Below are 26,645 nucleotides of genomic sequence, written 5' to 3'. Positions count from 1 at the left end.
CAGCATGCTCTGCGGCCTCTTTCTTGACTCACGTTCCCTCCGCCGTCCCACCCAGCGACTGTTCGCTTCCGCCCATTTTCTATGCAGCTTAGCCTGACTAGAAAGGGTGGTCCAGCGGCGGAAGAGTCTGACGCTGCCCTGAAAGGGTGGGCTCGGTGTGGAAGAGGTGAGGGTGTCCTAATACGTTTGGGCCGCGTGTCTGGTTGAGTCCGGCCACGCCGCAGACATATCCTTTCCTTTTACTCTCTGAGGTGTCCCTAGACCCCCCCCCCCCCCCCCAGGCCCGACTCCTCCAGTCGGAGCGACCGAGTACGCTACGAGCCCGAGTGCACTCGAGGTTGGGGCTGTGAGTGAGCCTCGACATTTGATTTTGAAAGAGCATTTACTCTGCCAACGATCCGCCGGACTCTGGCGACTGCAGTAGGTCCATGGCTTCCTCGACTTTTCGCCTGTAGAGTCTTCCTAGGTTAACCCACATTCCCCGGTCTCCGTTAATAGCCTCACATGTGGAAGCCTGGCTCAGAAGATAATTGAATCTGAGTGTAACTTCTCGGTAGCTGGTTTCTGAAGTGTCCTGAGGCTGGGAGCGTGTTGGTTGTGGATTTTTTTTTTTTTTTCTGATGCCTGTTGTCCTTCCTTTGTCCTGTACCTCGGATTTGCTTCCCTGTCTTGTGGGCTCTCAGTACAGGTGACGATAGGGACAAGCCTCTGCTGTATTTGAAATCATGTTGAAGCACTTTTTCCAGTCACTCTTAAAATTGTACCTGGTTGCTGCAACTTGTAGAGCCATTAAATCTTTATCATTATCTCTTTACTTGGCAAGTAAATTTACGTTCTGATTTGGCTAGAAGTACAAATTGGTGGCAAGTATCTCCTGCGGTTGCATGGTTAAAAACGATTCCAGAAATTCTCTGGTGGATTATCGGGTGTGTTAGACACATTCTATGCTTATCTGTAGATATTTCCAGATATTTATTTACTGCCCTGGTTTTCCCTAGAGTAAAACAGAAGGACCATGCATGTCAGAGTGGAAGTGATCCAGGAGCTAGAAAACCTAGATTATAGGAGCAATTAGCAAAGTGGTTTTGGTACCTTATTCTTTTGTGCCTCATCTTCCTCATCAGTGAAATAGAGATGGAATCTGCCAGACCTACCTTACAGAGCTGTTGTGAGGATGAGAGTGCTCTATTAAGTTGGCAATCTGTGCCAGGGACATTTACATGCTCTATGTACGTCTTCAGTGTTGGTGATAGCCACTTTCAGCATTTTTGTGTCAGATTAATTTTTTTAATCTTTAGGATTGCTTGAAAGTATTTTCTGTCTAGCTTTTTCTAAGCTACCATGATGCTTTACTAATAAAAATTAATACTGAGCATTAATTTTGTATCAGACACTAGGTGCTCCACATGTATGATCTAGTTTAAGCTTCACAACAATTTTATAAGGTAAGGGGTCTATTGTTATGCCCATTTTACAGATGAGGAAACTAGATGGAAAGGTGTCAGTAAAATATCCTACACTAAAAAGAACTGATCCTTAGTATTTACTTTCTGCTAGGTGTTCCCTGAGTCCTATTTCTTCTTCACTGCAATCTTGTGAGGTAGGATATCATTTTCTCCAAGGTTTAGAAGTAAAATTATTTACCCAGTTTCCTCAGAATTGGGAGACCAAGATTTGAATTCAAAGCTGCCTACTATAAAGTCTGTGCTTGTACCACCATGAAGGATGATTTCATTGCATCTGTCGACTTGTTTATTTGGCTTTAAATATACAAAAGGATTTTTAAGTTACATCTGGGTTCAGTAGAAATTGATTAGTGATGTCTGCCATGGGAAGGGATCAGACATTAGAAAATTCCCACCATACCTTTGCAATCCCTATATCCTCTGAAAACACAAGAGTCAGGAAGTGAGAGTACACATGATTTCCTGGCTTATAGTGGTTTGACTTACGATTTTTCAGCTTTATGATGGTGCAAAAGTGATGCACATCCAGGAGAAGCCGTAGGGTGAGTTTTGAATATGGATCTTTTCCCGGGCTGGCAATATACAGCACTGCACTGTTGTGATGCTTGGCAGTGACAGTGAGCTACGGCACCCAGTCAGCCACATCACAAGAGTGAACAACTGGTACATTTAAACTATTCTGCACCCACACAGCCATTCTGTTTTTTCACTTTCAGTACAGTAGTCAATAAATTACATGAGATATTCAACACTTCATTATAAAATAGGCCTTGCGTTAAATGATCTTGCCCAACTGCAGGCTAATATAAGTGTTCTAAGCACATTGAAGGTAGGCTAGGCTAAGCCATGATGTTCAGTGTTTTCCACTCACAATATTTTCTTATGCTTGGTTTATCAGGATGTTAACCTCATTGTAAGTTAAGGAATATCTGTAGAGTATGTTAAGGGCCATCAGAAGCTTCAACAGGGCTGCCGTGATGAGTGTATGTCAAGCTTCTGTTGTGAAAGGTACCATTGAGAGAAAAGGAAAAGCAAATGAATTCTTTAGAATTTAACCCTGTGTAGCCTTTGGAGTTCTTTTTGTTGCTTTGGGAGTTTTGGTTACTCCGTCCTAGTGTTTTTTGTTTTTTAATATTTATTTATTTTGAGAGAGCATGTGTGAGCAGGCTGGAAGGGCAGAGAGGAGAGAGAGAATCCTAATCTGGCTCCTTGCTGTTAGTGCTGAGCCCGACATGGGATTCAATCCCAGAAACTGTGAGATCCTGACCCAGGCTGAAATCAAGAGTCGGACCCTTAACCGACTTAGCCACCCAGGCACCCCACTGTTTCTTAGTTTAAATCAGTTTTCACTCTGTCCAGTTGGCATTGATAATTTTTTTCAGAGTGAAATCTAATTTTAGAATAGTGATGGGAGGGACTTGTGGTATTTTGACTGATTCTTTATACATATATTTTCTTTTCTTGGCCATGCTCTCAGTTCCCAGAATTTGGCCAATACTTATTCGTAAATTAATCATAATTTGAAGATACAGTCAGGATAATTCTACTTCATTTAATCTTTGCTTTCTTTCTTCTGACATTTAGCAAGCATGTATGAGAACAAGAGCCATTTTTATTCACTGTGGTATTCCCAGAGCCTGGAATAGTGCCTCAAAGATGGCACTCAGTATTAGATAAATGTTGAATACATGAATGCAATTTTTATGTTTTGTTGATGCTTTTTCTTCAATTTAATTTTTTAAATATTTATTTTTGAGAGAGGGGGGAGAGTGTGAGCAGGGGAGGAGCAGAGAGAGAGGGAGACAGAGAATCCAAGCAGGCTCCTCACTGTCAGTGCAGAGCCTGATGTGGGGCTTGAATTCATGAACTGTGAGATCATGACCTGAGCCGAAGTTGGATGGTTAACCAACTGAGCCACCCAGGTGCCCTGGTTTTGTTGATACTTTGATCTTGTGTATTCAGCAAAATTTGGGATGCATTCTTATAACACTTGCCTGTCTTGTCCTGTTACCTTTATACATATCTATGCTGAATACCCCAGCTTTCTTGTAGGTGCTTCAGAAGAGGGGCTGTGTCTTGTACTTTTTTTTTTTAATGTTTATTTTTGAGAGAGAGACAGAGACAGAGAGAGACAGAGTGTCAGTGGGAGGGGGGCAGAGAGAGAGGGAGACACAGAATCCGAAGCAGGCTCCAGGCTCTGAGCTGTCAGCACAGAGCCCAACACGGGGCTTGAACTCGCGTACCACGAGATCATGACCTGAGCTGAAGTTGGCCGCTTAACCTACTGAGCCACCCAGGTGCCCCTGTCTTGCATTTTTTACATATCCCTCACAGCTCCTGAGAGAGTGCCTTGAACAAAGTAGGTAGTCTAGGAATGAAGAGTACTCGTGGGTAATTAGAGGATGAAAAGTATGATTTGATCAGTTGGAGATGCAAGGATCTGATTTTATGTGGCAGATTCAATATTTGCTCTATCTAATTCTTTGAAATGTCCCCAAATTACTGGGGTGTGGGGTGGGAGGGAGAGTTTGTAGTGAAGGAAATTAAAGTTTTTGGAGCTCTGTGGGAAGTGATCCAGGAAATGACATGTATCTGTCTTACTCTTACTCCAGATGAATCGGACAAAAGGTGATGAGGAGGAGTATTGGAATAGCTCCAAGTTCAAGGCTTTCACCTTTGATGATGAAGATGATGAACTGTCACAGGTGGGTTTTCTTGAGCAATTGCTGCAGGTCACACCTCTTCCACAGTGCCACTCTAAAATTCCTTCCCCTTGTGTCCTTGGTAAGCTAGCTTTTGACTGTGTCTCCATTAGGCTCAGAAGTGTTTGGGGTCAGACCTTTAGAAAAATCTTCATAGAAAAGAGGTTTCAAAACAAAGCCAGAAAGATTGTAAAAATCAACTCTCCACCCTTCTTACTTTTGTTCTTAAGGTAACTTATTCCTTTCAGTTTTTTTTTTTTTTCCCTCAGAACCCCAAGTCTTTTATCACATGATGTAATTGTTATTTTTGAACGATGAATTGGATTGGAAGTTGTCTTTTTTTTTTTTTTTTTTTTTTTTAATTTTTTTTCTCAACGTTTATTTATTTTTGGGACAGGGAGAGACAGAGCATGAATGGGGGAGGGGCAGAGAGAGAGGGAGACACAGAATTGGAAACAGGCTCCAGGCTCCGAGCCATCAGCCCAGAGCCTGACGCGGGGCTCGAACTCCCGGACCGCGAGATCGTGACCTGGCTGAAGTCGGACGCTTAACCGACTGCGCCACCCAGGTGCCCCTGGAAGTTGTCTTTATTGCATCTATTTTACAAATGGGGAAACATTTATTTTGGAGAGATGGACAAACTCACTCAGGTTTACACAGTAAGTCATTGCCAGGAATATGATTAGCACTTTTTTTTTTTAAGAGGTTTTTTTTTTTTTTTTAATGTTTTTCTTATTTTTGAGGGGAGCGGGGGCAGACAAAGAGGCAGATAGATCTGAAGCAGGCTTCACATTGACAGCAGCAAGCCCAATGCAGGGCTCGAACCCATGAACCGTGAGATCGTGACCTGACTGAAGTCGGATGCTCAACCAACTGAGCCACCCAGGCGCCTCAAGAGTTGTTTGTTTGTTTGTTTTTTAAGTTTATTTATTTATTTTGAGAGAGAGAGGTTGAGAGAGCATACGCATGCACTCTAGGGCAAGGCAGAAAGAAGGAGAGAGAGAATCCCAAGCAAACTCCACATTGTCAGTGCAAAGCCTGATATGGGGCTGGATCCCATGAACTGTGAGATCATGACCTGTGCTGAAATCAAGAGTCAGAACTGACTGAGCCGCCCAGGTGCCCCTATTATTAGAACCTAAAAGCAGCTTTGATTCCTTTTAACTCTTGCCACTGGACTGCAGTGTTGGCTAAAGAACAATTTGTTTTCTTGGCAAGTATCTGGCAGGCTAGATTGCAAAGGGTGAAAGTGTTTGCCATCTTTAAGTGTCATTTGCTCAGCCACCTTGATTGTCAAAGAGATAGGTGGGAAATACTGCTTACCTGAGTGCCCTGCCTTATGTCCCTCCGCAGTTAAAGGAATCCAAGAGAGCAGTAAATAGTCTTCGAGACTTCGTGGATGATGATGATGACGATGACTTGGAGAGAGTCAGCTGGAGTGGGGAGCCAGTGGGAAGTAAGTAGAAGAGGCTATAGGAGGGGATTGATATTCAGGGTTCTTGTCACTAATGAGGGCTCCATTTGCTTGTCTTCTCAGTGTTTTGTCAGGAAGGGGAATGAGGGTAGACTATTTTCTTTTTTTTTTTTTTTTCCAACGTTTATTTTATTTTTGGGACAGAGAGAGACAGAGCATGAACGGGGGAGGGGCAGAGAGAGAGGGAGACACAGAATCGGAAACAGGCTCCAGGCTCTGAGCCATCAGCCCAGAGCCTGACGCGGGGCTCGAGCCCACGGACCGCGAGATCGTGACCTGGCTGAAGTCGGACGCTTAACCGACTGCGCTACTCAGGCGCCCCTAGGGTAGACTATTTTCAGATGAGCATACATTTGGAAATTTAACCTCAGAAGATACTTGAGGAAATAACAGTAGTTCCCATGTGGCTGTCTAGTCTGCTGTCTTAGGGTTAATGCTTGGCTGGGTATTTCAGACTCACTTGTGGTGCTTGTTAAATTTAAATTCCTAGGCTTCACTCCAGAGACTTTGATTCAGTAGGTCTCGGGGGTGAGGGTCTTAATTTATGATAGGTACTGTAAGTGCTTCCAATATGCAGTCATATTTGGGACTATTGGCTTAATTGCTCCTAACTGGCTGGCAGGACTGACTTCCTTAGCCACCAAGTCTCATCGTCTAGCTGTTATATAATACCACTTAACGCTTTTGCAGAGTCCATCTGATTTTTGAGAATGTTAAAATTTTTTTAATGTAGGAATATCATCACACTTTAAAAATATAGTATTTTAGGCAATCAATGAAAAGTTTCCCTCCAACACTATCGTGCATTTACTGTTCTCAGTCCCTGCTATCCCAAAACACTGCTGTGGTTTGCTTCCTGTGTGTTCAACTAAAGATTCTTTTTACATTTGGAAATGCATATAGGAATATGTATATTCTTATCCCCTCTTTTACACCAGTGGTAGCATGCTTTATACCCTGCTCTTTTCAATTGACAATATAGTTTGGAGATCTTTCCATATCAGTACGTAAAGAAGTTTCTCATTCTCTATTTATTTTTTAAAATTATTTTATTTTATTTTTCAGAGAGAGAGAAGCAGAGCACAAGCAGGGGAGGGGCAGAGAGAGAGGGAGACGAATCTGAAACAGGCTCCAGGCTGTCAGTACAGAGCCCGATGTGGAGCTCGAACTCATGAGCTGTGAGATCATGACCTGAGCTGAAGTCGGACACTTAACCGACTGAGCCACCCAGGCGCCCCACTCTCATTCTCTCTTTTAAAACAACAGCATCGATTATGTTGTATGGGTTTACCATAATTTGTTTAAACAGTCCACTTTTGATGAACTTTAGATTGTTTCCAATCTTTTGTTTATACTGCTATCAATAACCTTGTTTTCTGCCCATATATGAGTATATGAAAGATCAATTCTTTTTTTTAACATTTATTTATTTTTGAGACAGAGAGAGACAGAGAATGAACAGGGGAGGGGCAGAGAGAGAGGGAGACACAGAATCCGAAACAGGCTCCAGGCTCTGAGCGGTCAGCACAGAGCCCGACGTGGGGCTCGAACTCATGGACCGTGAGATCATGACCTGAGCCGAAGTCGGATGCTTAACCGACCAAGCCACCCAGGCGCCCCGAAAGATCAATTCTTGAGTGGAATCACTGGCAGAGGGTATTTGTATCTGTATGGGTTAGATATTGCCAAATTGTTCTCCACAGGGACTGTACCAGTGTGCCCCCATCAGCGATGTTTGAGTGTTCCTGTTTCCCCACAGCTTTGCCAACACAGGGTATTATTGAACTCTAGATCTTTGCCAGTTTTACAGGGGCCAATGGTATCTCAGTGCACTTTTACTTTGTGTAATTCTTTTATTAAAAGTAAGGTTGAGCATCTTTTCGTATGTTTAATAGCCACTTGAATTTCCTTTTCTGTGATCCATTTGTTAATTTCCTTTGCTCCTTTTTCTGTTGATGAGTCGATTTGAATTTATTTTTTCTCTCTACTTCAATTTTTTAAGTCCATGTCAATAACAGACCGGGGCCTCTGGTGAAAAACTTTTAGTATTTATCAGAATGCTGTATATCAAGGATTATTTTGTATGAGAATCACTGATTTAGTTCTATCTCACAGGTATCTCATGGTCCATCAAAGAGACTGCTGGTAACAGTGGGTCAAACCAGGAGGGGCGTGAACAGCTCAAGAGCCGAAACAGCTTCTCCTCCTATGCACAATTACCCAAACCTACTTCTACCTACTCCCTGAGCAGCTTTTTTAGAGGTAAAGAGATTGTTAAAGGGGTAGGGGGGCCCTCCTTTTCTCTTTCCCAAAAAAAAAAAAAAAAAAAAGCACTCAGTTTATAATTTTCATTTACTCTGGAAGAGAAAGATTATTGAAGGATAAAGAATTATCTTTGGAACTGGCAGTTAGGGATTAGAAGTCAGAGAAGAGAGACGTTCAGAGGGATTTGGCAGGAACATGATGAACAAAACTGACATTAGTTCTGTGGCAGGTGCTGAAGAAATTTACCTAGGTCAGGATTCCTGCCTACCCCTGTGCATTGCTGTAGGGAACCCTTGTTTACTACTGGTGGGGATATAAAATGGCGTAGCCACTGCGGAAGACAGTATGGCAGTTCCTTAAAAAAGTAAGCCAGACATACAAGGACAAATATTGTATGATTCCATTTCTATAAGATACCTACAGTATTTAGATTCATAAAGACAGTAAAATAGTGGTGACCGGGACTGGAGGTTAGGAGAAATGGGGAGTTATTGTTTAATGGGTACAGAGTCTTAGTTTGGGATGATGAGAAAATCCTAGAGATGGATAGTGGTGATGGTTGTACAGTGTGAATGTACTCAGTGCCACCAAACTGTACATTTAAGAATGGTAAAAAACGTTTATGTCATGTATATTTTACCACAAGTAAAAAAATTTTTTTTCCCTGACTTTGTTTTTCATGGCACCTCAAATTTCTGAAGTTGAATGGAGGTTTGTTTTAAGCCTTGAGTTCCCACATTGCATAAAAAAGGTTCTATACATACTGCATCCTTAACCAAGTGAAATGCTTCTGACTGGAACTATTGACCTCTCCCCTTACATGTTCTTTACTTCCAGGGAGAACTAGACCTGGAAGTTTCCAGTCTCTTTCGGATGGTAAGCATTGACCCTCTGCTCTGGAGTACTATGGGAGAAGTTACTGATATGGGGTACACTCTGCAGGGTCATGGAGATAGGTGGTAATTAGATGAAATGTTTTCTGAGTCTACCACCATTATTAGAGAAATTTTCATATTTTGAGTAAGGAGGTCAAGATCATTCTGGCTATAGGGGTAAGGGGTGACTTCTAGGGGCGCTGTTTCTGGGGAGGAGCTGAGATCTACTTTGGGCCATAAAGATGCCTTGGGACTTCACGAGTCAACAAAATGCATGTGAGAAGGAAGCAGTAGAGGAGAGGAGTGACATGAAGATGGTGTCTTTCTGAATCAGCTGCCTATTTTTTCCAGCTCTGTCGGACACACCTGCCAAAAGCTATGCTCCAGAGCTGGGCAGACCTAAGGGGGAGTACAGGGTGAGTTATATCTTGCACTGGTGTGACACTTCACACAGTGCAGAGTGCTTTGACATACGTTATCTTGCTTGATCTTCCTAACTTTTTGACCAGCTAATACCTTAACTTTTATGTAGAGAAGAAAACTGGATTTCTAAATATCAGGGCTTGCCTTGAGTCTCACAGCGATTAAATGGTGGAACTGGGACTCCGTTTATTTTCTGATTCTGTCCTAGCGCACTTCCCTTACCCATTATACTGCCTTTTGAAGGCTGTATTTTGAAACTTTTGATCATCGCGGTGGTCTGGAAGCTTTGTGGAGCTCATATTCCCAAGAAGCACATAACAAAGTAAATTGATTCATAAGGAAGGAAGTATATCATAAGATCCAGAAGAGAAACATGTCTCCTTCTTTTCCTTGTGTCTGCATAACCGTCAGTTAGAATCCCAAAATGTGACTAATTGTATCTAGGGGGTGACATCCTGAACCAGTAGGCATAGGGTTATGGTTTTGTCAGTTGGTTCTTTCCCTTTTTGATCCATCTCTTCTTGCCTGTATTGTCCCTGTTGTAATTTCTTCAGACGCTCAGAACAAGACCATTCTTGTTCTTCATTTTTTTTCATTCCCTCCCACAAAATATTTCCCCATTAGGGAATAAAGATAAGAGTTTTAAGTGAGGAGCTGGCACACTGATAATGCTGATCCCTTAACTTCTTGAGATTCGTGTGTTGCTAATATTCTAGGATTATAGCAATGACTGGAGCCCCAGTGACACAGTGCGACGCCTTCGGAAGGGCAAGGTAAGGCCACTGGAGAGAGAATTCTTGTGGGAAAAGAGCACCATGGCTGGGAGAAAACATTTTCAAAATACATATGTTATAAAGGATTTTTTTTATCAAGAATATATAAAGAACAATGATTATCTTCAATAAGAAGATAAACAACTCAGTAAAAAACTTGGTGCAAGATGTAACCAGTTACGTCAAAAAAAGATACGTGAATAGCCAAAGAGCACTTGAAAAGTTCTTTCACATTAACAGTTATCAAGAAAATGTGAATTAAAACTGTGAGATACCACTGTATAGCCACTAGAATGGCTAAACTTAAAAGTATTGATCATACCAAGCATTGGGACGCTGTGGAGGAGCCAGAACTCTGGTACACTGAGAGCAAGAAGGGAAAATGTTAAAACTACTCTGGAAAATAGTCTGGCACCTTCTTATGAAGTTAAACATACACTTAACTTCATTGCTAGATATTTACAATCCAAGAGGAATGAAAACTTATGTTCAAAGACTTATACACAAATTTTTGTAACAGCTTCATTTATAATAGCCCCCAAAGTGGAAATAACCCAAATATCCTTCAGGAGATAAATGGATAAATGGTGATATGTCCATACAATGGCAAACTGTTTACCAGTAAGTAGGAATAAATTAGTGGTACTCACCACAATGTATTGATTCATCTCAGAAATGTGATCTTGAAGGGCACCTGGCTGGCTCAGTCAGTAGAGCATGTGTCTCTAGATCTCAGGGTCATGAGTTCAAGTCATGTGGGTGTGGAGCCTACTAAAAACAAAACAAACAAACAAACAAAAAAAGTGAAATTGAGTAAAAGAAGCCAAATGTGAAAGAGTACATATTGTATGGTTCTGTTTCTGAAATCCTAGAAAAGGGAAAACTTTGGTGATTAAAAACAGGTGAATGGTTGCGAGGGGCTAGAGATTGGGTGGGGGGGGAGTTGACATCAAAGCTGACAAGGGAACTTTTTGGGGTGATGGAGTTGTTCTGTATCTTGATTATGGTAGTATATGAACTTGTCAAACTCACTGAATATTACAGTTGAATAGGGTAGACTTTATTGTATGTAAGTTATACCTCCTTAAAAAGAGAACAGGTGATCTCTCTACCCATTGACTTCATCAGGACATCAGGACTTTCTTGCACGCTAATTCTGTTCTTATTTTGCCAGGCCTGCTCACTAGAAAGATTTCGCTCCTTACAGGACAAGCTACAACTCCTAGAGGAAGCAGTAAGCATGCATGATGGAAATGTCATTACTGCAGTAAGTTGTGGGTTTTGTTTGTCGTTTGTTTAATTGTTGTTTTCAGTAGTTTCTCAGAGTCCATTCAGAATAGGACTTTAACATTTTAGGTTAAATGTCTAGTAAAGATCCTAGATTTCTCTTATTTATTTGTTTATTTTAAGAGAGAGAAAGGGAGAACAAGAGCATGGAAGGGGCAGAGAGGGGGAGAGACACAATCCCGAGCAGGCTTTGTGCTGTGGGCACAAAGCTTGATGCGGCACTTGAACTCACAAACCATGAACTAAAACCAAGAGTCAGATGCTTAACTGAGCCACCCAAGCACCCCCTCGATTCCTCTTAAAGTGTAGGATTCTCAGTAATACATGCTCTGAGGCTCGGCTGGCAGGACTTGCATTGTATGTGGAACTCTTGATTATAATCAGGAAGTAGCAGGTTGGCTTCTAAAAAGTAATCTGAGAGAGAAAGACGTATGATAGCAGTCTCTCAGAGGGGGTGTCTCTTGCCAGTGTGGGAATGGGCAGGTGGACTTCTCTTAGACATCTGCCAAGATGCCTAATGTGTCGCTGACATCATTTCTAGACATCAGGAGCTCAGGGCAGGGCTTTGCGTTTGAAAGGTTACACAGAGTAATTTATTCTTTGTTCTCCTTTCCTCTAGGTTCTGATCTTCCTGAAGAGGACACTGAGCAAAGGTGAGCATGGGTTGAGAGAAATCTTCAGTCGACAAGATACCTGCTACATTTGAAGGGAGAATGTCATTGTGGCTTTTATCAGAATGTACCATCATCAGGTCTGTTTCTGAGACAGCTGGGATGGCCTAAGACTTCAGAGTATCCATCTCATCTCTTGAGGGCAGTTTTTCATCCTGTAGGGTGATAAGTCTATTAACTTCAAAGTGTCCCTATTTGCTAGACAGACAGATGGCTGTGTTGATTTGAGGACTTCAGAGTCCATGCTAGGTGCCTGCTGGTTGAGTTGGTGAAGGCTGACTGAATGGCTAAGAGTTGCCCTGGACCATGGAGTGCATTGATGGTGGATTGAGCCAGAGGAATGGGTACCATAAAAAACTGTTCCTTGCTTGTGATTGGCTCTGAGATGTTTGGAATGTATGAGGAGGGAGACCAATTTCACACCTGAGTAATAGGCTTTAATTTCCCCACCTAACTATTTCCTGCCTGCCAGAGATCCTCTTCCGAGAGCTGGAGGTGCGACAGGTTGCTTTGAGACATCTCATTCACTTCCTTAAAGAAATAGGGGATCAAAAGTTGCTTTTAGACCTCTTCAGGTAAGAACTGATCATCTTGTCTATGAAGTTTACTGAGTCTTTATTCAAAGCACGCTGGAGAATACAAAGAGAAAAGACATTGTCCTTTTTTTGTTATTAGATAAGATACTGAAACGGTGATGGGATAACTAATAATGCACCTCAGCCTGTGATAAAGTGACAGTATAGCAGGTGGTTAAGAAGGAGGCCCTGGAGTCAAACATACCTCCATTGAATACTGGCAACACCACTTAGTTCAAAGAGTGACCTTGAGCAAGTTGCCCAACCTTTCCAAGCATTAGTTCCAAACCTGTACAATGGAAATGATGATTTGTACCCGGCAGGTTATTATGAAGATTAAAAGAGTTAGTGTGGGAAAAGCACTTAGCTTAATACATAGTCTGTATTAATATTTTTAAGCATTTTGTTATAAAAGACTCAGAATAAAGGTATCTTTTATTGCTTGGTCCCCAATGATGCCAGTGGGAAGTACGGTGGAAGAGCAAAAGAAGAAAATAACAATCTTTAGTCAGGATACCCAAGGAAAGCCTCATGGAGATGTTTAGGAATTGAGACTAGGTAGGATTCTAATAGGTAGAGAGGCAAGAGGTAGGCATATGTGCTGGTGGTCAGGGGCAGGAGAATATCTTCTACCATGTTTTCCTTCCTTCCCTATCTCATTCTAATCAGTAGAGACTTTCCTGCCCTTAGCTTAAAACGTATATTATGTCTTGTCTTCAATGTCAGGAAAGGGGTTAGAACCTTTGTTTAGGCTGATAACGTGGCCCATGGTAACTCCAATTATCTCGTGACTCCAGCACAGTGATGAGCTGCCCCAAGACTATGGTGGGAAAAGCAGATCACCTAGTCAGGGCCAAGATTACAGATGTTAGCCAGGAATTTGCAGAAGACATGTTCATTGAGGCAGGCTGTTCTCTCCCTCCTTCCCTCCCTCCTTCCCTCCCTCCTTCCCTCCCTCCTTCCCTTCCTTCCTTCCTTCCTTCCCTCCCTCCCTCCCTCCCTCCCTCCCGATCAACGAGGCTTTATTAGGCATCACCTCTAGGCCAAAGCAGTGACGTTAGTTACAGTGGTCCATTCAGAATAAGAAAGAATTAGAAGACAATGTCCTTGTTCTCCAAGGTCTTACCACCTTTGGGATAGACAAAACCCATTCTACACTACGTGAAAACAACAGAATAATATAGAAAATCTGTTTCCAAGATTGTTCTGACAGAGAAGAGGGCTTTAATCTTTCCAAAAAACCCTGTAAGATTACTGTGGGCTAAGGTTTTGTGGAGGCTCTGAGCCTATCAGACCTGTTAACATTACAAAGTTATTACTGTCCTGCAATGCCTTCTTGTCCTTGCTTCTTTCTCAGCTAGAGCGATCAGGGGAACAATCATACCTGATCCACCATGTGTTTTGAAGAGGTTGCTCATAGAAATTTTAAGAGGAGGGCTTATTTCATTTATGGAGGCAAATGAGTTTGAATATCAGCCATCCTATTTTGTGAGGTTATACTGCCACACATCAATAGATAAAAATGCCCTGCTCCCTTCTGCTTCTTCCCAGGTTCCTAGATAGAACAGAAGAGCTTGCGGTAAGTGTGGCCTTTGTTTCAGTTGGGGACCTGTTTAACAGAAATCTAAGCCAAAACCCAGCCTCCAAGATCCCAGAAATCTAAGCCAAAACCCAGCCTCCGAGATCCCAGACTAGTTAACAGTTTCCTTCCTTTGGTATTGATTGCATCCGGAAGAGAAAGGCACTGGGAAGCCTGAAAACTAAATCCAAATGATGTTCTGTTTCTTTTCATATGCTCTTTTGATTGGGCGTGTCAGTAAACACTTTTTGAATAAATGAATAAAAAACTGGCCTGGTCAATTTGTAATTTGTTTTTTAGTTCTTAGTTGTTTTCAGTTCCTGGTTTGTAGGAGCTTTTGGGTTTTGGCTTCTAATACTAGAAAATGTTGGAGAGTTAAGAGGGATTAGAAAGCAGATATAGGTCAAGAAGGAAGATAGGTCAAGCCGGGCTGCACCCAATACACATTTTGGCTGAGGGCTGAATGGCCAAGTGTGCAAACTGATTTTTGGCAGATTTTCACCATTACAGAATAAACTCCTGAAATACCAGAATAAATCTGAAATTGTACCAAAAATTTCATTATTTTATTAAAAATGTAGAGATATGCTTTTAAAAGTTTGCCATTGTAGTGCAGGGGTAAGAATTCCTCAGCATATCCATGGCAGGATTGTCCCTTCAGTCACTACACCACACGTTTGTGGTGTTATCAGTGCTCACATTCAGCTGGCACGCTTAATAATCTTGCTAACCTTCTTCACACAGCAGAATAAAATTGAGGAAAATATTTTTTCAGTCACATTTTGTAAAAGGAACTTTTACGTAATATTCAAGGCATGGAACAATCACAAAAATCCTTTATCTTAATCTACTGAAAGTGATTGGCAGTCTGTAGCAATCATTTTGAAAAGCTTTTTGTTTACATTTTTAATCTCCATAGATTTGTGTTTTTTTTATGTTCATTTTTTTTTTTTTTTTTTTGAGAGAGAGAGAGAGAGAGAGTGTGTGTGTGAGCAGGGGAGGGGCAGAGAGAGGGAGACACAGAATCTGAAGCAGGCTCCAGGCTCTGAGTGTCAGCACAGAGCCCAACACGGGGCTCGAACTCATGAGCCATGAAATCATGAGGTGAGCCGAAGTCATATGCTTAACCGACTGCGCCACTGAAGCGCCCCTAATCTCCACAGATTGGAAGCTGTAGGGAATTTTCTTCATACAGCATTCTTATAAAGTTTGTTGTTTTGAAGTTTGATTAGTGAAAATAGATGTGTTTGGGTAACGCATTTTCTTCTAAAGCTTTATTTTCTTCCTATTCTCTATTATATTTGAATTGAAGATTCAGATTTACATGCATGCTGTTGTATATAAATTTGGAGTTTTCCAACCTTATGAACTTGAGAATTGACAAAGCTGATGATAGTCTCCTTTCAGTTTCTCCTCACAGAGTGGGAAGTTTACCTAAGTAGGACTTTCCTGAAAGACTTAAGGCCAAATGGAATTGAACAATAAAAATAAACCATAGCTCTCAAAGATTGCTTTCTTTAATACTAGGAATGATTGTATACCAAACATTTTATGAAGATTAGATTATGATATAATTTCTATTCTATTTTATGTTATCATTTACATTTTTATATACTTGTTCCTAAAAGGATATACTGTCCTTTTTTTTTTTTTTTTTAAATTTTTTTTTTTTCAACGTTTATTTATTTTTGGGACAGAGAGAGACAGAGCATGAACGGGGGAGGGGCAGAGAGAGAGGGAGACACAGAATCGGAAACAGGCTCCAGGCTCTGAGCCATCAGCCCAGAGCCTGACGCGGGGCTCGAACTCACGGACCGTGAGATTGTGACCTGGCTGAAGTCGGACGCTTAACCGACTGCGCCACCCAGGCGCCCCTATACTGTCCTTCTTAAAGCCAGTTCATTCTCTTAATATTCATATTAACTGTCAATCTGTTTATTTATTTATGGAAGATTGTATTTTTAAGTAATCTCTACACCCAACGTAGGGCTTGAACTCACAACCCCAAGATCAAGAGTTGCATGCGCTACCAACTGAGCCAGACAGGTGCCCCTAATCTATTTATTTTTTTATTTTTGGAAAGTTTTTAATGTGCATAAAATCTCAAGTTTTATAACCATCATAAATTATTGCATCAATTAGCTCTTGTAATAATAAATAGGGACTAACTTTTTAATTATTTTTAATTTTTAATGTTTACTTTAGAGACAGCACAAATGTGCTCACGTGCAAGTGGGGGAGGGACAGAGACAGAGGGAGACAGAGGATCCAAAGTGGGCTCTGTGCTGACAGCAGAGAGCCCCAGAGCCTGACACTGGGCTTAAACTCAGGAAATGTGAGATCATGACCTGAGCTGAAGTTGGACACTTAACCGACTGAGCCACCCAGGCGTCCCAAATAGGGATTTAATCTTCAGTTCCTTTTTCAGAATTCCAAAATAGAAAGCACATAAGGAGATTGTCTTTCAGAGTTATATGTATGACTTACGGTATTTGAATGTGAGTCTTCACGTGTCAACAGTGAATCAGATGACTTGCCTTACTTGTGTTACTGATGTTGTCAATTATTAGGTATTTACAGGATAATGCTACCATTGATTGCATATAAGGTCAAGGGTGCCAAAAATAATGTTGAAGTAAGCATTTAGCTCTTTGGCCTTTTGAAAGACTAAGGCTGAAGCAAAAGCTGGTTTTAGTTAAATAGGCTAAAGCCAAACTTTGGAGTAAAGCTGGGTGCTCAGCTACTCAGTGCTTCATTGTAGGCCAGCGCTGTCCAAATAGAGCTTCCTACGATGATGGCAGCATTCTGTATCTGTGCTACTGGATATGGTAGCCATTAGTCCACATGTAGCTTTTGTACACTTAAAAAAATGACTACTGTAACTAAGGATCTGAATTGTTTAATTTAACTTAAATCATTTAAATGTAAATGTAAACCAGATATGGGTAGTGGTTACTGTATTAGATATTGCAGTTATAAATAAACCAAAGAGTGATTTTGAAGATTTTTTTTTTTGAAGTCATCTGTATAACCCTGAGATCAAGAGTCGCATACACTGGGGTGCCTGGGTGGCTCAGTCAGTTAAGTGTCCGACTTCAGCTCAGGTCACGGTCTCGTGGTTCGTGGGTTCAGGCCCCACGTTGGGTTCTGTGCTAATAATAGCTCAGAGCCTGGAGCCTGCTTGGGATTCTGTGTCTCCCCCTCTCTCTGTTCCTCCCCCGCTCATACACTCACTCTCTCTCTCTCTCTCTCAAAAATAAATGAACATTAAAAAAAAAAAAACAAAGTCACATGCACTACTTACTGAGCCATCCAGGTGCCCCTGAAGAGCAATTTTGAATCACTGTTTATCCTCTCCACACCCACACACCCATCCACACCCAGAGGAATCTCTGATAATGAAGAATTTAGTTTTTAAGGATGGAAGGTCTAGTTACATAGCTAACTCAGCCTTCTAAGGAGACAAAATAACTCAAAGCCTGCCTTTTTTTTTTTTTTTTTTTTTAATTGTAGTTGTCTCATTATCGAGAGCACTTGAACATTCAGGACCCCGAGAAACGAAAAGAATTTCTTAAGACCTGCATTGGGTAAGTATGGGGGAGAAATGTTTTTAAGCATAAATCTTCTTAAATAGAGAAGCGAAGAGACTAAGGAGTGGATAGGTAGTTGAAGGGAAAGCCTAATAGTGGGTCATATAAGCATCATTAAAGATGGTCTCATTCAGTGAAGTGATTCCAAAATTAATTCCCCAGTAGAGTTTTCACTGATGGGTAGTAAATTGAGAAAAATAAAGGCAATAAAAAGAGGATTTTTTCTACTGCTAAATTTATTTTATTTGAAGACTGCCTTTTATTCTGGAATTTTTTTTTTCCTTCCTTTCCTTCCTTTTTTTGGTGACAAAATGCACTGGAATTTTTTTAAATGACCTCATATATTAAAATAAAAAGTCAGCAACACTTTACCTTCCATATTATTTTCAGTGTTACTGGTCCTTGAGACCCCAAAGCACAAGAACCACTGATTCAGCCTAGGTATTTATCCAGGATGTAAGTCCCTGTAAAAACCAGCCCCACATATTATTCTTCCAGTGATGAGCACTCACTGCTCTTGGAAGTAGCTTATTTTATTGTTGAATAACCTTCATTATCGTAAAATGCTTTGTTATCTTGGGCTGAAACTTGCTTCCCTCTATCTTTCAAGACAGGTATAGAGTCTTCCCGGTAGGCCTTACTCCAGGTTCAGTATTCATCGTTGCTTTAGTCCCTAATGGGACGTGAGTGCCCGGTTTCACATTTAGAAATTTGTCTTTGTGCAATCCTTAATTTGAACATTATCAAATACTGAGCTATGTCATAGTGGCCTCTGGTGAACCAAGAGAAAAGTTGGAATAGTGAAGGAACTGAAACCTATTGCTGTCTCTCTTTATCTCTTGCAAAAATTGGCTGTGGCTCATGCTTCTCTGGGATAGTGTAATTGAGTTTCAGAATTCTTCCAGGAGTGAGTGGAGTATGGGACTAAGACAGCACTTTCTAAAGGAGAGATCTGTGAACCGGAAGCTTAAAATCTGGCTTCTATTCCTGGCCTTACCTCTTGACTTACCATGTATGACTTTTAGGCAAGACGCTGTTTGTCTCTTAACATTTTCACATGTAAGATGAAAGGTGGGGACCCTTGATCAAGTTTGTGTAGATCTGTGAGATCTTTATCAATCTATAAACGTATCACCATGCCTTGTAATTTAATTGTACCTTATTTCTCTGCAGTAAGAAACCACAGCACTTCACTGGGTTGTGGGTGATAGGCAGTTGGCTAAGCTCACTCACTCAGTATCTCATTTGTCACCAGCTCCCAGAGTGAGAGGATTCTAACTAATTCCTCAGCCAAACTACTGATGACTACATACATCTTGTGGACTTTGAGGATCCTTCCTTCCCTTTTTTTTTTTTTTTTTAAAGATTTTATTTTTCTTCAAGTAATCTCTCCACCCAACATGGAGCTTGAACTCATAACCCTGAGATTAATAAGAGTCTCACGCTCTACCAACTGAGCCAGCCAGGTGCTGATCAGGATCCCTCCTGAAGTGGCAAAACCTTAAATACAAAATCCTAGTCAAAGGTCTATTCTGTTTTCTGCTTTCTCTCTCTCTGCCTTTCAGGGATGGTCTAAAGGTGCATTGGGATCAGATTTGTGAAGCGCTGTGAGCCTCTTGTGCTTAGAGTGGTGTTTTGGTTTAGTTGGGTTTGTTTCTTGTTTTAGTAGAAAAAGCGGCGCTAACCTTCTGGCTCTCTACCAGTTTGCCATTTTCAGCAGAAGATTCTGCACATATCCAAGACCATTACACCCTCCTGGAACGTCAGATCATTATTGAGGTTAGACTCCTTATCTCTACATTTTCTGCTTCAATGCCAGTGCTCAGTGTCATTCAGCATCTAGCAGACTTCTGTGCTCTGTCATATATGTCATTTCCTGTTACACTCTGCGAGAGCCTTTCATTTCCTCTTTACGTGATCGCCCTTTTCCCTCCATTGTTCTCAGGCATCCTTTTCCTTCTCACTTGCTCTTAACCTGGAAGTATTTTCTCTTCCTCCTAGAACTCCCATTTCATCCTTACTTCTCCAGTCTTCCTCCATTCAACATGGCTCTGTCATCATTTTATGGTTTTTAAACTCCCTTGGGATATCCTGGGCAGTTTCTTTTTCTCATCTTTGCCTCTTTCCTAGGATAGGAAACACAACTGCTGTAGTATTTAATGTTTTTTTCCTACCTCTACTCTGTGGACATTGTTGTTTTTTTTCACTTGTTTCACTACACCACAGGCAAATGATCGGCATCTAGAATCAGCAGGACAGACTGAGATCTTCCGGAAGCACCCCCGCAAAGCTTCTATCCTCAACATGCCATTAGTGACCACGCTTTTCTACTCCTGCTTCTACCATTACACGGAGGCTGAGGTATAGGCAAAATGTGAAAGAAAGACCCCATACACTCGCACTGCACAAGAGGAATATACTTTGAAGCCAGTTATTTCCTTGTGCTCTTAACAATGGATGTGTATAGTTTTTGGAAGTCCACCTGGAAGCTTTCCTGGCCCTCAGAAAGGATAAGGAACAATGGATAAGGAACTTCATGTTATTTGACTTTCTATGCTCAGAAGGGGTGGGCCAAGTGGGAAAAAGAGGTTTGTAAGGGCTTGTGTGGCTTCCGGTGAGCTGGCATGCTAGCATAGCACATTCTGTCTCACCAGTGCTGGTCCCACAGCAGTCCCTGTTCAAAGGTCCATAATTTCAAATGGATTTGCATGGTACAGAGAAGAGCAGCAGGGTATTAAGTATTTGTGAGTACTCTAAAAAATTTTGTTTTTTGAAGAGATTTGAGTTTAATGGTAGTAGGTGGGAATGATCATAATGGTCACAAGATTAACATTAAAATTGGGAAATATATGTATTAATCCAGTTTCATTCAGCCAAGTTGTGATATCCTATTAGACCTGCTGGAGTTTTTCTCTTAAATTATTTTCTGTGTTTAAATGGCTACAGAGTGAAATGTAGTAAAAAGAAAATGTTAGATTAGGTGGTATTTGAGAAAGTCAATAACACTAAAATTCCTTCTCTACTTTCATTCTAGGGGACATTCAGCAGTCCAGTCAACCTGAAGAAGACATTTAAGGTAGCTATAAATTGGTCACTGTTGGGTAAGATAGTATCAGGATAACTACGTGGAGTGGATATTGCTTTGTAACCCTGCACAAGAAGTCCCTTAATATTCACAGTTAAAGGTAGAAAGGACTGAGTTTGTGGGAAGTGAAGAAAGACTGCAACCGAATGGCTTACAGTGGTGCTGGGGCTTGGGAGTGAGGAGGTTCCTGATGACTTGAGAGATTTGTGCATTTTAAGGGGCAGAATCAACCCCAGGGGATATTTTTGCCTGTCTTTTCTAGAATTCTCCCTGATGCATTTCTACTTACCCTTAATCCCTCTGGTCTCTGTTTTTTAGATCCCAGATAAACAGTATGTGCTGACGGCCCTGGCTGCTCGTGCCAAGCTTAGGGCCTGGCATGATGTAGATGCCCTCTTTACCACAAAGGTGGGTGCCCTGGAATTGTGTGGTGCTGCTGGGGCCTCGGAGTTACTGTCTTGTGACCTCATGCCTCATGGGAATCTCGAGTTCTAGTTACTGGTTTACATTTTTCCTCCAACCTTTTATTTGTCAAACTGAAGGAAAAATTGAAAGAATAGTATGATAAACACAAATAGTCTTTACTTATTTCACTAGTTTATTAACATTTTGCCATATCTACTTTCTCTTTTTTTGCTGAACCATTTAAAAGTGAATTGCAGACATCGTGACACTTTTCCCTTGAATACTTAAGCATCTATTTCATTTATAACCACAATATTATCAATTTCAGGGTATTTAATGTTAATATATTTTTAAAATTTATTTATCTTGAGAGAGGGGGAGGCAAAACGCAAGTGGGGGAGGGTCACAGAAAGAGAGGGAGAGAGAGAATTCCAAGCAGGCTCTGACAGGGGGCTTGATCACATGAACTGTGAGATCATGAACTGAGCTGAAATCAAGAGTTGTATGCTTAACTGACTGAGCCACCCAGGCCCTTAACATTAATATAATATCATATGTATAGTCTATATTCAAATTGGCTCTTTAAAACTTTATGTTTTTGTGTTTGCTGTCAGGATCCAATCAAGGATCTTACATTACTTTGGTTGTCTCTATTTGTTTATATTTTAAATATCCTTTTTTCTACTATAGGTTTGAGAATTTTCTGTTTCTTCCCTTTGTTAGGTGGTTCTTACTTGTTTTTTTGTTTTTAAGATTTTATTTTTAAGTAATCTTCACACCCAGGCTGGGGCTCAGACTCACAACCCCTGAGATCAAGAGTTGCATGCTTCACCAACTGAGCCAGCCAGCCTCCCTGCTGTATATATGCATACACACACACACACACACACACACACACACACACACACACACACACATATATATTATATGAGAGCATATAAACCTCCCATCCATCCATACTCCCTACCGTGTTATTCTAGTCTGACCATAAAATGAATGGTTACAAAGTGTGTTGAGTCTTTCTTGTCTAGCTACTGCTGCCTCATCTTCCCTTTTCAGAACTGGCTGGGCTACACCAAGAAGAGAGCGCCCATTGGCTTCCATCGGGTTGTAGAAATTTTGCACAAGAATAGTGCCCCTGTCCAGGTAATGGCCTCCTAAAGAGAGTTGGGTACAGGATCCTCTAGGAGACCTAACTTTTAGCCTCTTACTGGTCAGTGATGGGAGACTTGATCTGCTCTGGTCTTATCTTAAAGACAATATAGTAGCTGCAGTGGATCTTGATATAGAAAAGGTCAGGTAGGGAAGTTGTCCTCTGCCCTTTAGAAGGAATCCCAGACTGCCCCCCTCTGAGGAGCATCTACTGTGTTTAGCCCGTGTGGAGCACGGACATATTACTCAAATGATACAAAAGGAGAGCTCAGTGACAAAGGACATCAAGTAGCACTGAGCACAGCACCGGATCAGATCTAGAACACACCTGTTGCTGGCATGGATGTCTAATTATAGGGTAAGGCAGAGTGTGCTCTTCCTGTCTCTCCTGGGCCAGAGTCCACCTCACTCCCTATTGCAGAACTAGTCTTATGGTTGATGGTGGGAATTGTAGACATCAGATATGGAACTCATGCCTTCCTCAGGATTTTTTTTGTGTAGCTTTTAGAACTCTTTGTTTTATGAGTCTGGGAGTCATTAATCAGAAGTACCTCTTCCTATAGATATTACAAGAGTATGTTAATCTGGTGGAAGATGCGGACACAAAGTTGAACTTAGCCACCAAATTCAAGTGCCATGATGTCGTCATTGATGTGAGTCCCTAAGAAAGGAGAAGCCTGAGTTAGACCCTCAGTGGAGAGTGGGGGATTATGATCTTCTCTGTCTAGATCCTATGGTACTTCTTTCAATTTTGGCTTTAACAGACAAGATGATCTGGCAAGAGTTAGTTTGGAGACCTGTTCTCCTGTATTATTTTCCCAGCCCTTTGACCTCTCTTTTTTTATAAACTTGTTGCATTCAGAGAATTCATAGAACTGAATCCAGCCGCATGAGCTCTTCAGTAAGAAATTCTGTAGGTGCCTGACCTCACTGTCCTCCCACTGTAGCCTCTCAGTCTCTCCTTGAACCTTGGCCCAGTGGTGGGAGTGACAGGAAGAAAAAGGCCCTTGTAGAGAAGGCTCATTGGAAGTTTTATTGCTGTGTGTTGGTACAGACTTGCCGGGACCTGAAGGATCGTCAGCAGTTGCTAGCATACAGGAGCAAAGTGGATAAAGGATCTGCAGAGGAGGAGAAGATTGATGCCATTCTGAATAGCTCGGTAAGCAGCTACAGTTTACCCCCTGCAAGCAGTCTCAGGAGATGATCCCCAAAGTAGCATCAAGTATATATTCCCAAGGCCAAGATGGGGTCACAGTTAGCTGAGCATCATAGATATAAGAGTCTGTGAGCCTAAGGGTCTGAAGCGCTGCTTCGAAAGGCAGAAATTACTCCTGAGATGTGGGATGATCCAGGGGTAATCTGGAGACCTTGGGCAGAGATTTCACATAGTACCTTGATAAACGTTAAACACATCAGGTAGGAGGTACACGCCCAGGGACCATGGGAATGACTGCTGCAGACGTAAAATATCCAGATGGTAGTTTTCTGGGGCCAGGTATGATCTACTGGTTGGAAGTAAGTGGCTAAAACAGCTTTTAGCTATTTGGGCAACACAACTGACTCATCTCTCATAGCATGAAATTACTGAGCTTTTTGTTAACATAGAGCTTAGCTCCCTGTTAGATATTTGGGAGCCTACCATGGAGTCATCTAAAGCTAGTGAATCTTGGTCCTGAGGAGGGCAGAGCCAGAATAAATGCCCTAAATCAGGCTTGTAAGATACAGAATGGGTATTTAATTCATCTCTGAATAAGCAAACTCCCCTACATATTAGAAAAACATTTTTCAACTTCCCCCTCCATTCTCCTTATTCTTACTTTACCTAGCTGTGAGCCTTGTTTTATTGTATTCCCCTGCCTGTCTGTAGGGGTCAGTGGAAACTGATCATTGTTTGTTCTTTTCCACAGCAAATTCGATGGAAGAATTAAGTGGCATTAGCTACCCTGAAACCTGCCTCATTTCTTCCTTTCCTGCCTATAGTAGAGAGTGCTCTTTGTTGGGAGAATTACAGTATCACATCGCTTTGGACCCATCATCAACAGGCAATGTCTGCTACTCTTAGGACAGAAACCAGCGTCTGGGCACAGACAGCTTCAGACTGATCTTCTGTCCAAGAATCATCATCTAAGGGCCAAGATCTAAAGCTCTGACTCATGAGAAAGATTCTCTCCACCTGGTGCTCAAGTGAAGGTGGGAATAATTTCTAGATTGGGCCCATATTGGGCAAGATCTCTCTTGGTCTGGGAAAATGACTGCTCTAGAAAAGAAGTCTCCTAGACTAAGAGGTCAGGGATCATAGGATGGCCACTCCATCCCTCTCAGCTAATTATGACCCTGGACTTGGTGCTGGACATTGGCAGTTCTGCTCTGAATGAAGTCAGAATAGAACCATAATGGCTCTCTCTCAAGGGACCTCAGGAAGGGGTGCCAGTATAGCCAGGAGCTGTTGGAGGTGCCCTCACACCAGACTGCACAGAGTCCTCCACATAATGACAGAGAGTGCCCAGACGTCGTGTTTCTTCAGCCAGTGTCCTTCTGCTGTCCCAGTCTAGCCTCTGTTCGAGACTTGTGGTTCCTCTTTCACCTGCACACCAAGATGGCCTTGTGTGGGGGATAAGGACATCCCTGTTATCTACTTCTGTTTCCTCTACTTCTCCCACCCCAGACCTGTAACTTTATATGGAGCTAAGATTCAGCAGTGCTGGAGAGCTCTTCCTTTATGCACAAATCTCATTATTTCACTAGGAGCTTTCAGAAGGTCCACCAGGGCTAAACTCAGCAGCATTTCAGACAGTTAGGATATTAATTAAGATGGAGGTTTTAGTTTCATGCTTGGTTTTCAAGAGGGTATTCTGGAGTGCTAGCCTCCTGCTCTGTACCAATAGAAGCCTCTCTTCTCTATCACTGAATTGGGTTTCCCCGACATGCCTAGACTCCTAATAAAGCTATTTCGTCCTTGGTGCCTTCTCTTTTCCCTCCCAATTGTTTTGTGCAGAACAATGAAATAATTGCCTTGTCTCTTGGGACCACTACAAACCTGCCTCAGTGACCGCATTCAGTAGTCTGTCAACACACGTCAGGTCATGGAGTAACGGTGCTTATGGCAAAGTACAGCCGTGTGGTTAACAGAGCACTGTACCTGGAAACAAAAGACCTGGCTTCTTGTCCCAGCTCTGCTGCTGACAAGCTGTGTGATGTTGGGTGAATCCCTTTCTCTCTGGACTCACTATCTTAACCTGTCATAGGGGGGCATGTTTCTCTTGGAACTTGTAGAAGTCTATGCTCCTGTGACTGTGCGGAGCAGGTGAAGGGGTAGAAAGAAGAGATGTTGTATAGAGGCACAGAGCATGCTTAAATGCATGTGGTTCTCAACTGGGAGAATTTGGGTCCCAGGAGACTGTCCAAATCTGGAGAAGCTTTGTTGCCACAACTGGTGAATGCTACTGGCATCAAGTGGGTAGAAGCAAGGGATGCTGCTAAATATCCTACCATGTAGGACAGCCCCCGCCAACAAAGAATTATCCTGCCCAGAATGTCAGTAATGCAAATGCTGACAAACTCTGCTTTTGGGGGATTAGACTCTATCTCTTGCTCCTCCACTTTGAGATCCCCTTTGCAATTCCAGGTAACCTCATAGTTCCTTCCCTAACCATCTGTCTTGCTGTTCAAGAAACAGGATTTGCTAAATTGTGCTCAAGTTATTTGCCGATAACAAACCACATTAACCTTATTAACTAGTATATCGGTTCATTTAGAGAAGCAGAATGTCTAGGAGTATATAGTCTGTCTATATGTGGCATTCATTACAGGGATCTGACTTTACTCAAGTATGGCCATTGGTTAAACAGGCTCTAGAAGGTTTTCTTTGTATCTGGTGGTAGAGGTGGACGTCCATAGGGCAGGCATTGGGGAAGGGAAGATGAATAAAATGTGAGGGAAAGCAAGGACAACATGGAGGCCATGAGGCTGGACAGGAACCCGTGTCAGCTGTCACCGCCTCCAATGTTGAGGATGTGGGTGTCCTGCAGGCAAAACTAGCTGGTGGTATTTGTCACGAAACTGAACACAAACCTGGCCCAGGAGTGTGAGAAGCTGTAAGAGGATCCAGGGGAAAGTGTAGTGATCATGGGTCCAGCTGCTGCCCCGCATCAACACGGTCACCAGCAAAGTACCTGCCCAGGCCTTGTAAGCAAGCAACACAAACTGGCTGCTGCTTCAGCCTTCCAGATCCTGTGCAAAAGTCTTGTGGCACACCCTAACTGGAAACATTGAGGGAAGGGAGTTCTGGGAAATGTAGTTCAGCTTCGCCAACTTGACATGTTA

The 26,645-nt window shown here is 42.0% G+C and overlaps 2 protein-coding genes across 3 annotated transcripts in view; both read left to right on the top strand.

Moving 5' to 3' along the window:
- The first annotated feature begins 64 nt into the window (after positions 1-64).
- On the top strand, positions 65-25,285 carry VIPAS39 (VPS33B interacting protein, apical-basolateral polarity regulator, spe-39 homolog). Its single transcript, XM_030319666.2, has 20 exons — positions 65-166; positions 4,079-4,171; positions 5,522-5,624; positions 7,758-7,904; positions 8,745-8,783; positions 9,134-9,198; positions 9,922-9,978; positions 11,153-11,245; positions 11,885-11,918; positions 12,409-12,511; positions 14,063-14,090; positions 17,604-17,677; positions 19,384-19,459; positions 19,907-20,041; positions 20,715-20,756; positions 21,084-21,173; positions 22,230-22,316; positions 22,886-22,975; positions 23,377-23,481; positions 24,230-25,285. Exons 2-20 carry the CDS (start codon positions 4,079-4,081, stop codon positions 24,248-24,250), a joined length of 1,482 nt encoding a protein of 493 aa, XP_030175526.1. The 5' UTR covers positions 65-166; the 3' UTR covers positions 24,251-25,285.
- The window catches only part of TMED8 (transmembrane p24 trafficking protein family member 8), a 69,544-nt gene continuing 67,323 nt past the window's right edge, over positions 24,425-26,645 (top strand). For both annotated transcript variants that reach the window (XM_030319668.1, XM_030319667.1), the window contains exon 1: positions 24,425-24,512. In XM_030319668.1, coding sequence (XP_030175528.1) covers positions 24,476-24,512 — 37 coding nt within the window. In that variant the 5' untranslated portion in view covers positions 24,425-24,475. The remainder of the gene's footprint in view (positions 24,513-26,645) is intronic.

Source organism: Lynx canadensis, chromosome B3, assembly GCF_007474595.2.
Source record: "Lynx canadensis isolate LIC74 chromosome B3, mLynCan4.pri.v2, whole genome shotgun sequence".
NCBI classification, from domain to species: Eukaryota; Metazoa; Chordata; class Mammalia; order Carnivora; family Felidae; genus Lynx; species Lynx canadensis.
This window is presented reverse-complemented; position numbering and strand designations above follow the sequence as displayed.

Bases quoted from the DNA above. Each gene is read 5' to 3' on its own strand.
- VIPAS39 (XM_030319666.2), top strand. From the start codon at position 4,079: ATGAATCGGACAAAAGGTGATGAGGAGGAGTATTGGAATAGCTCCAAG. The intron at 7,905-8,744 runs GTAAAGAGATTG...CTTTACTTCCAG, and splicing joins CCTGAGCAGCTTTTTTAGAG to GGAGAACTAGACCTGGAAGT. The intron at 20,042-20,714 runs GTATAGGCAAAA...CTTTCATTCTAG, and splicing joins ACCATTACACGGAGGCTGAG to GGGACATTCAGCAGTCCAGT.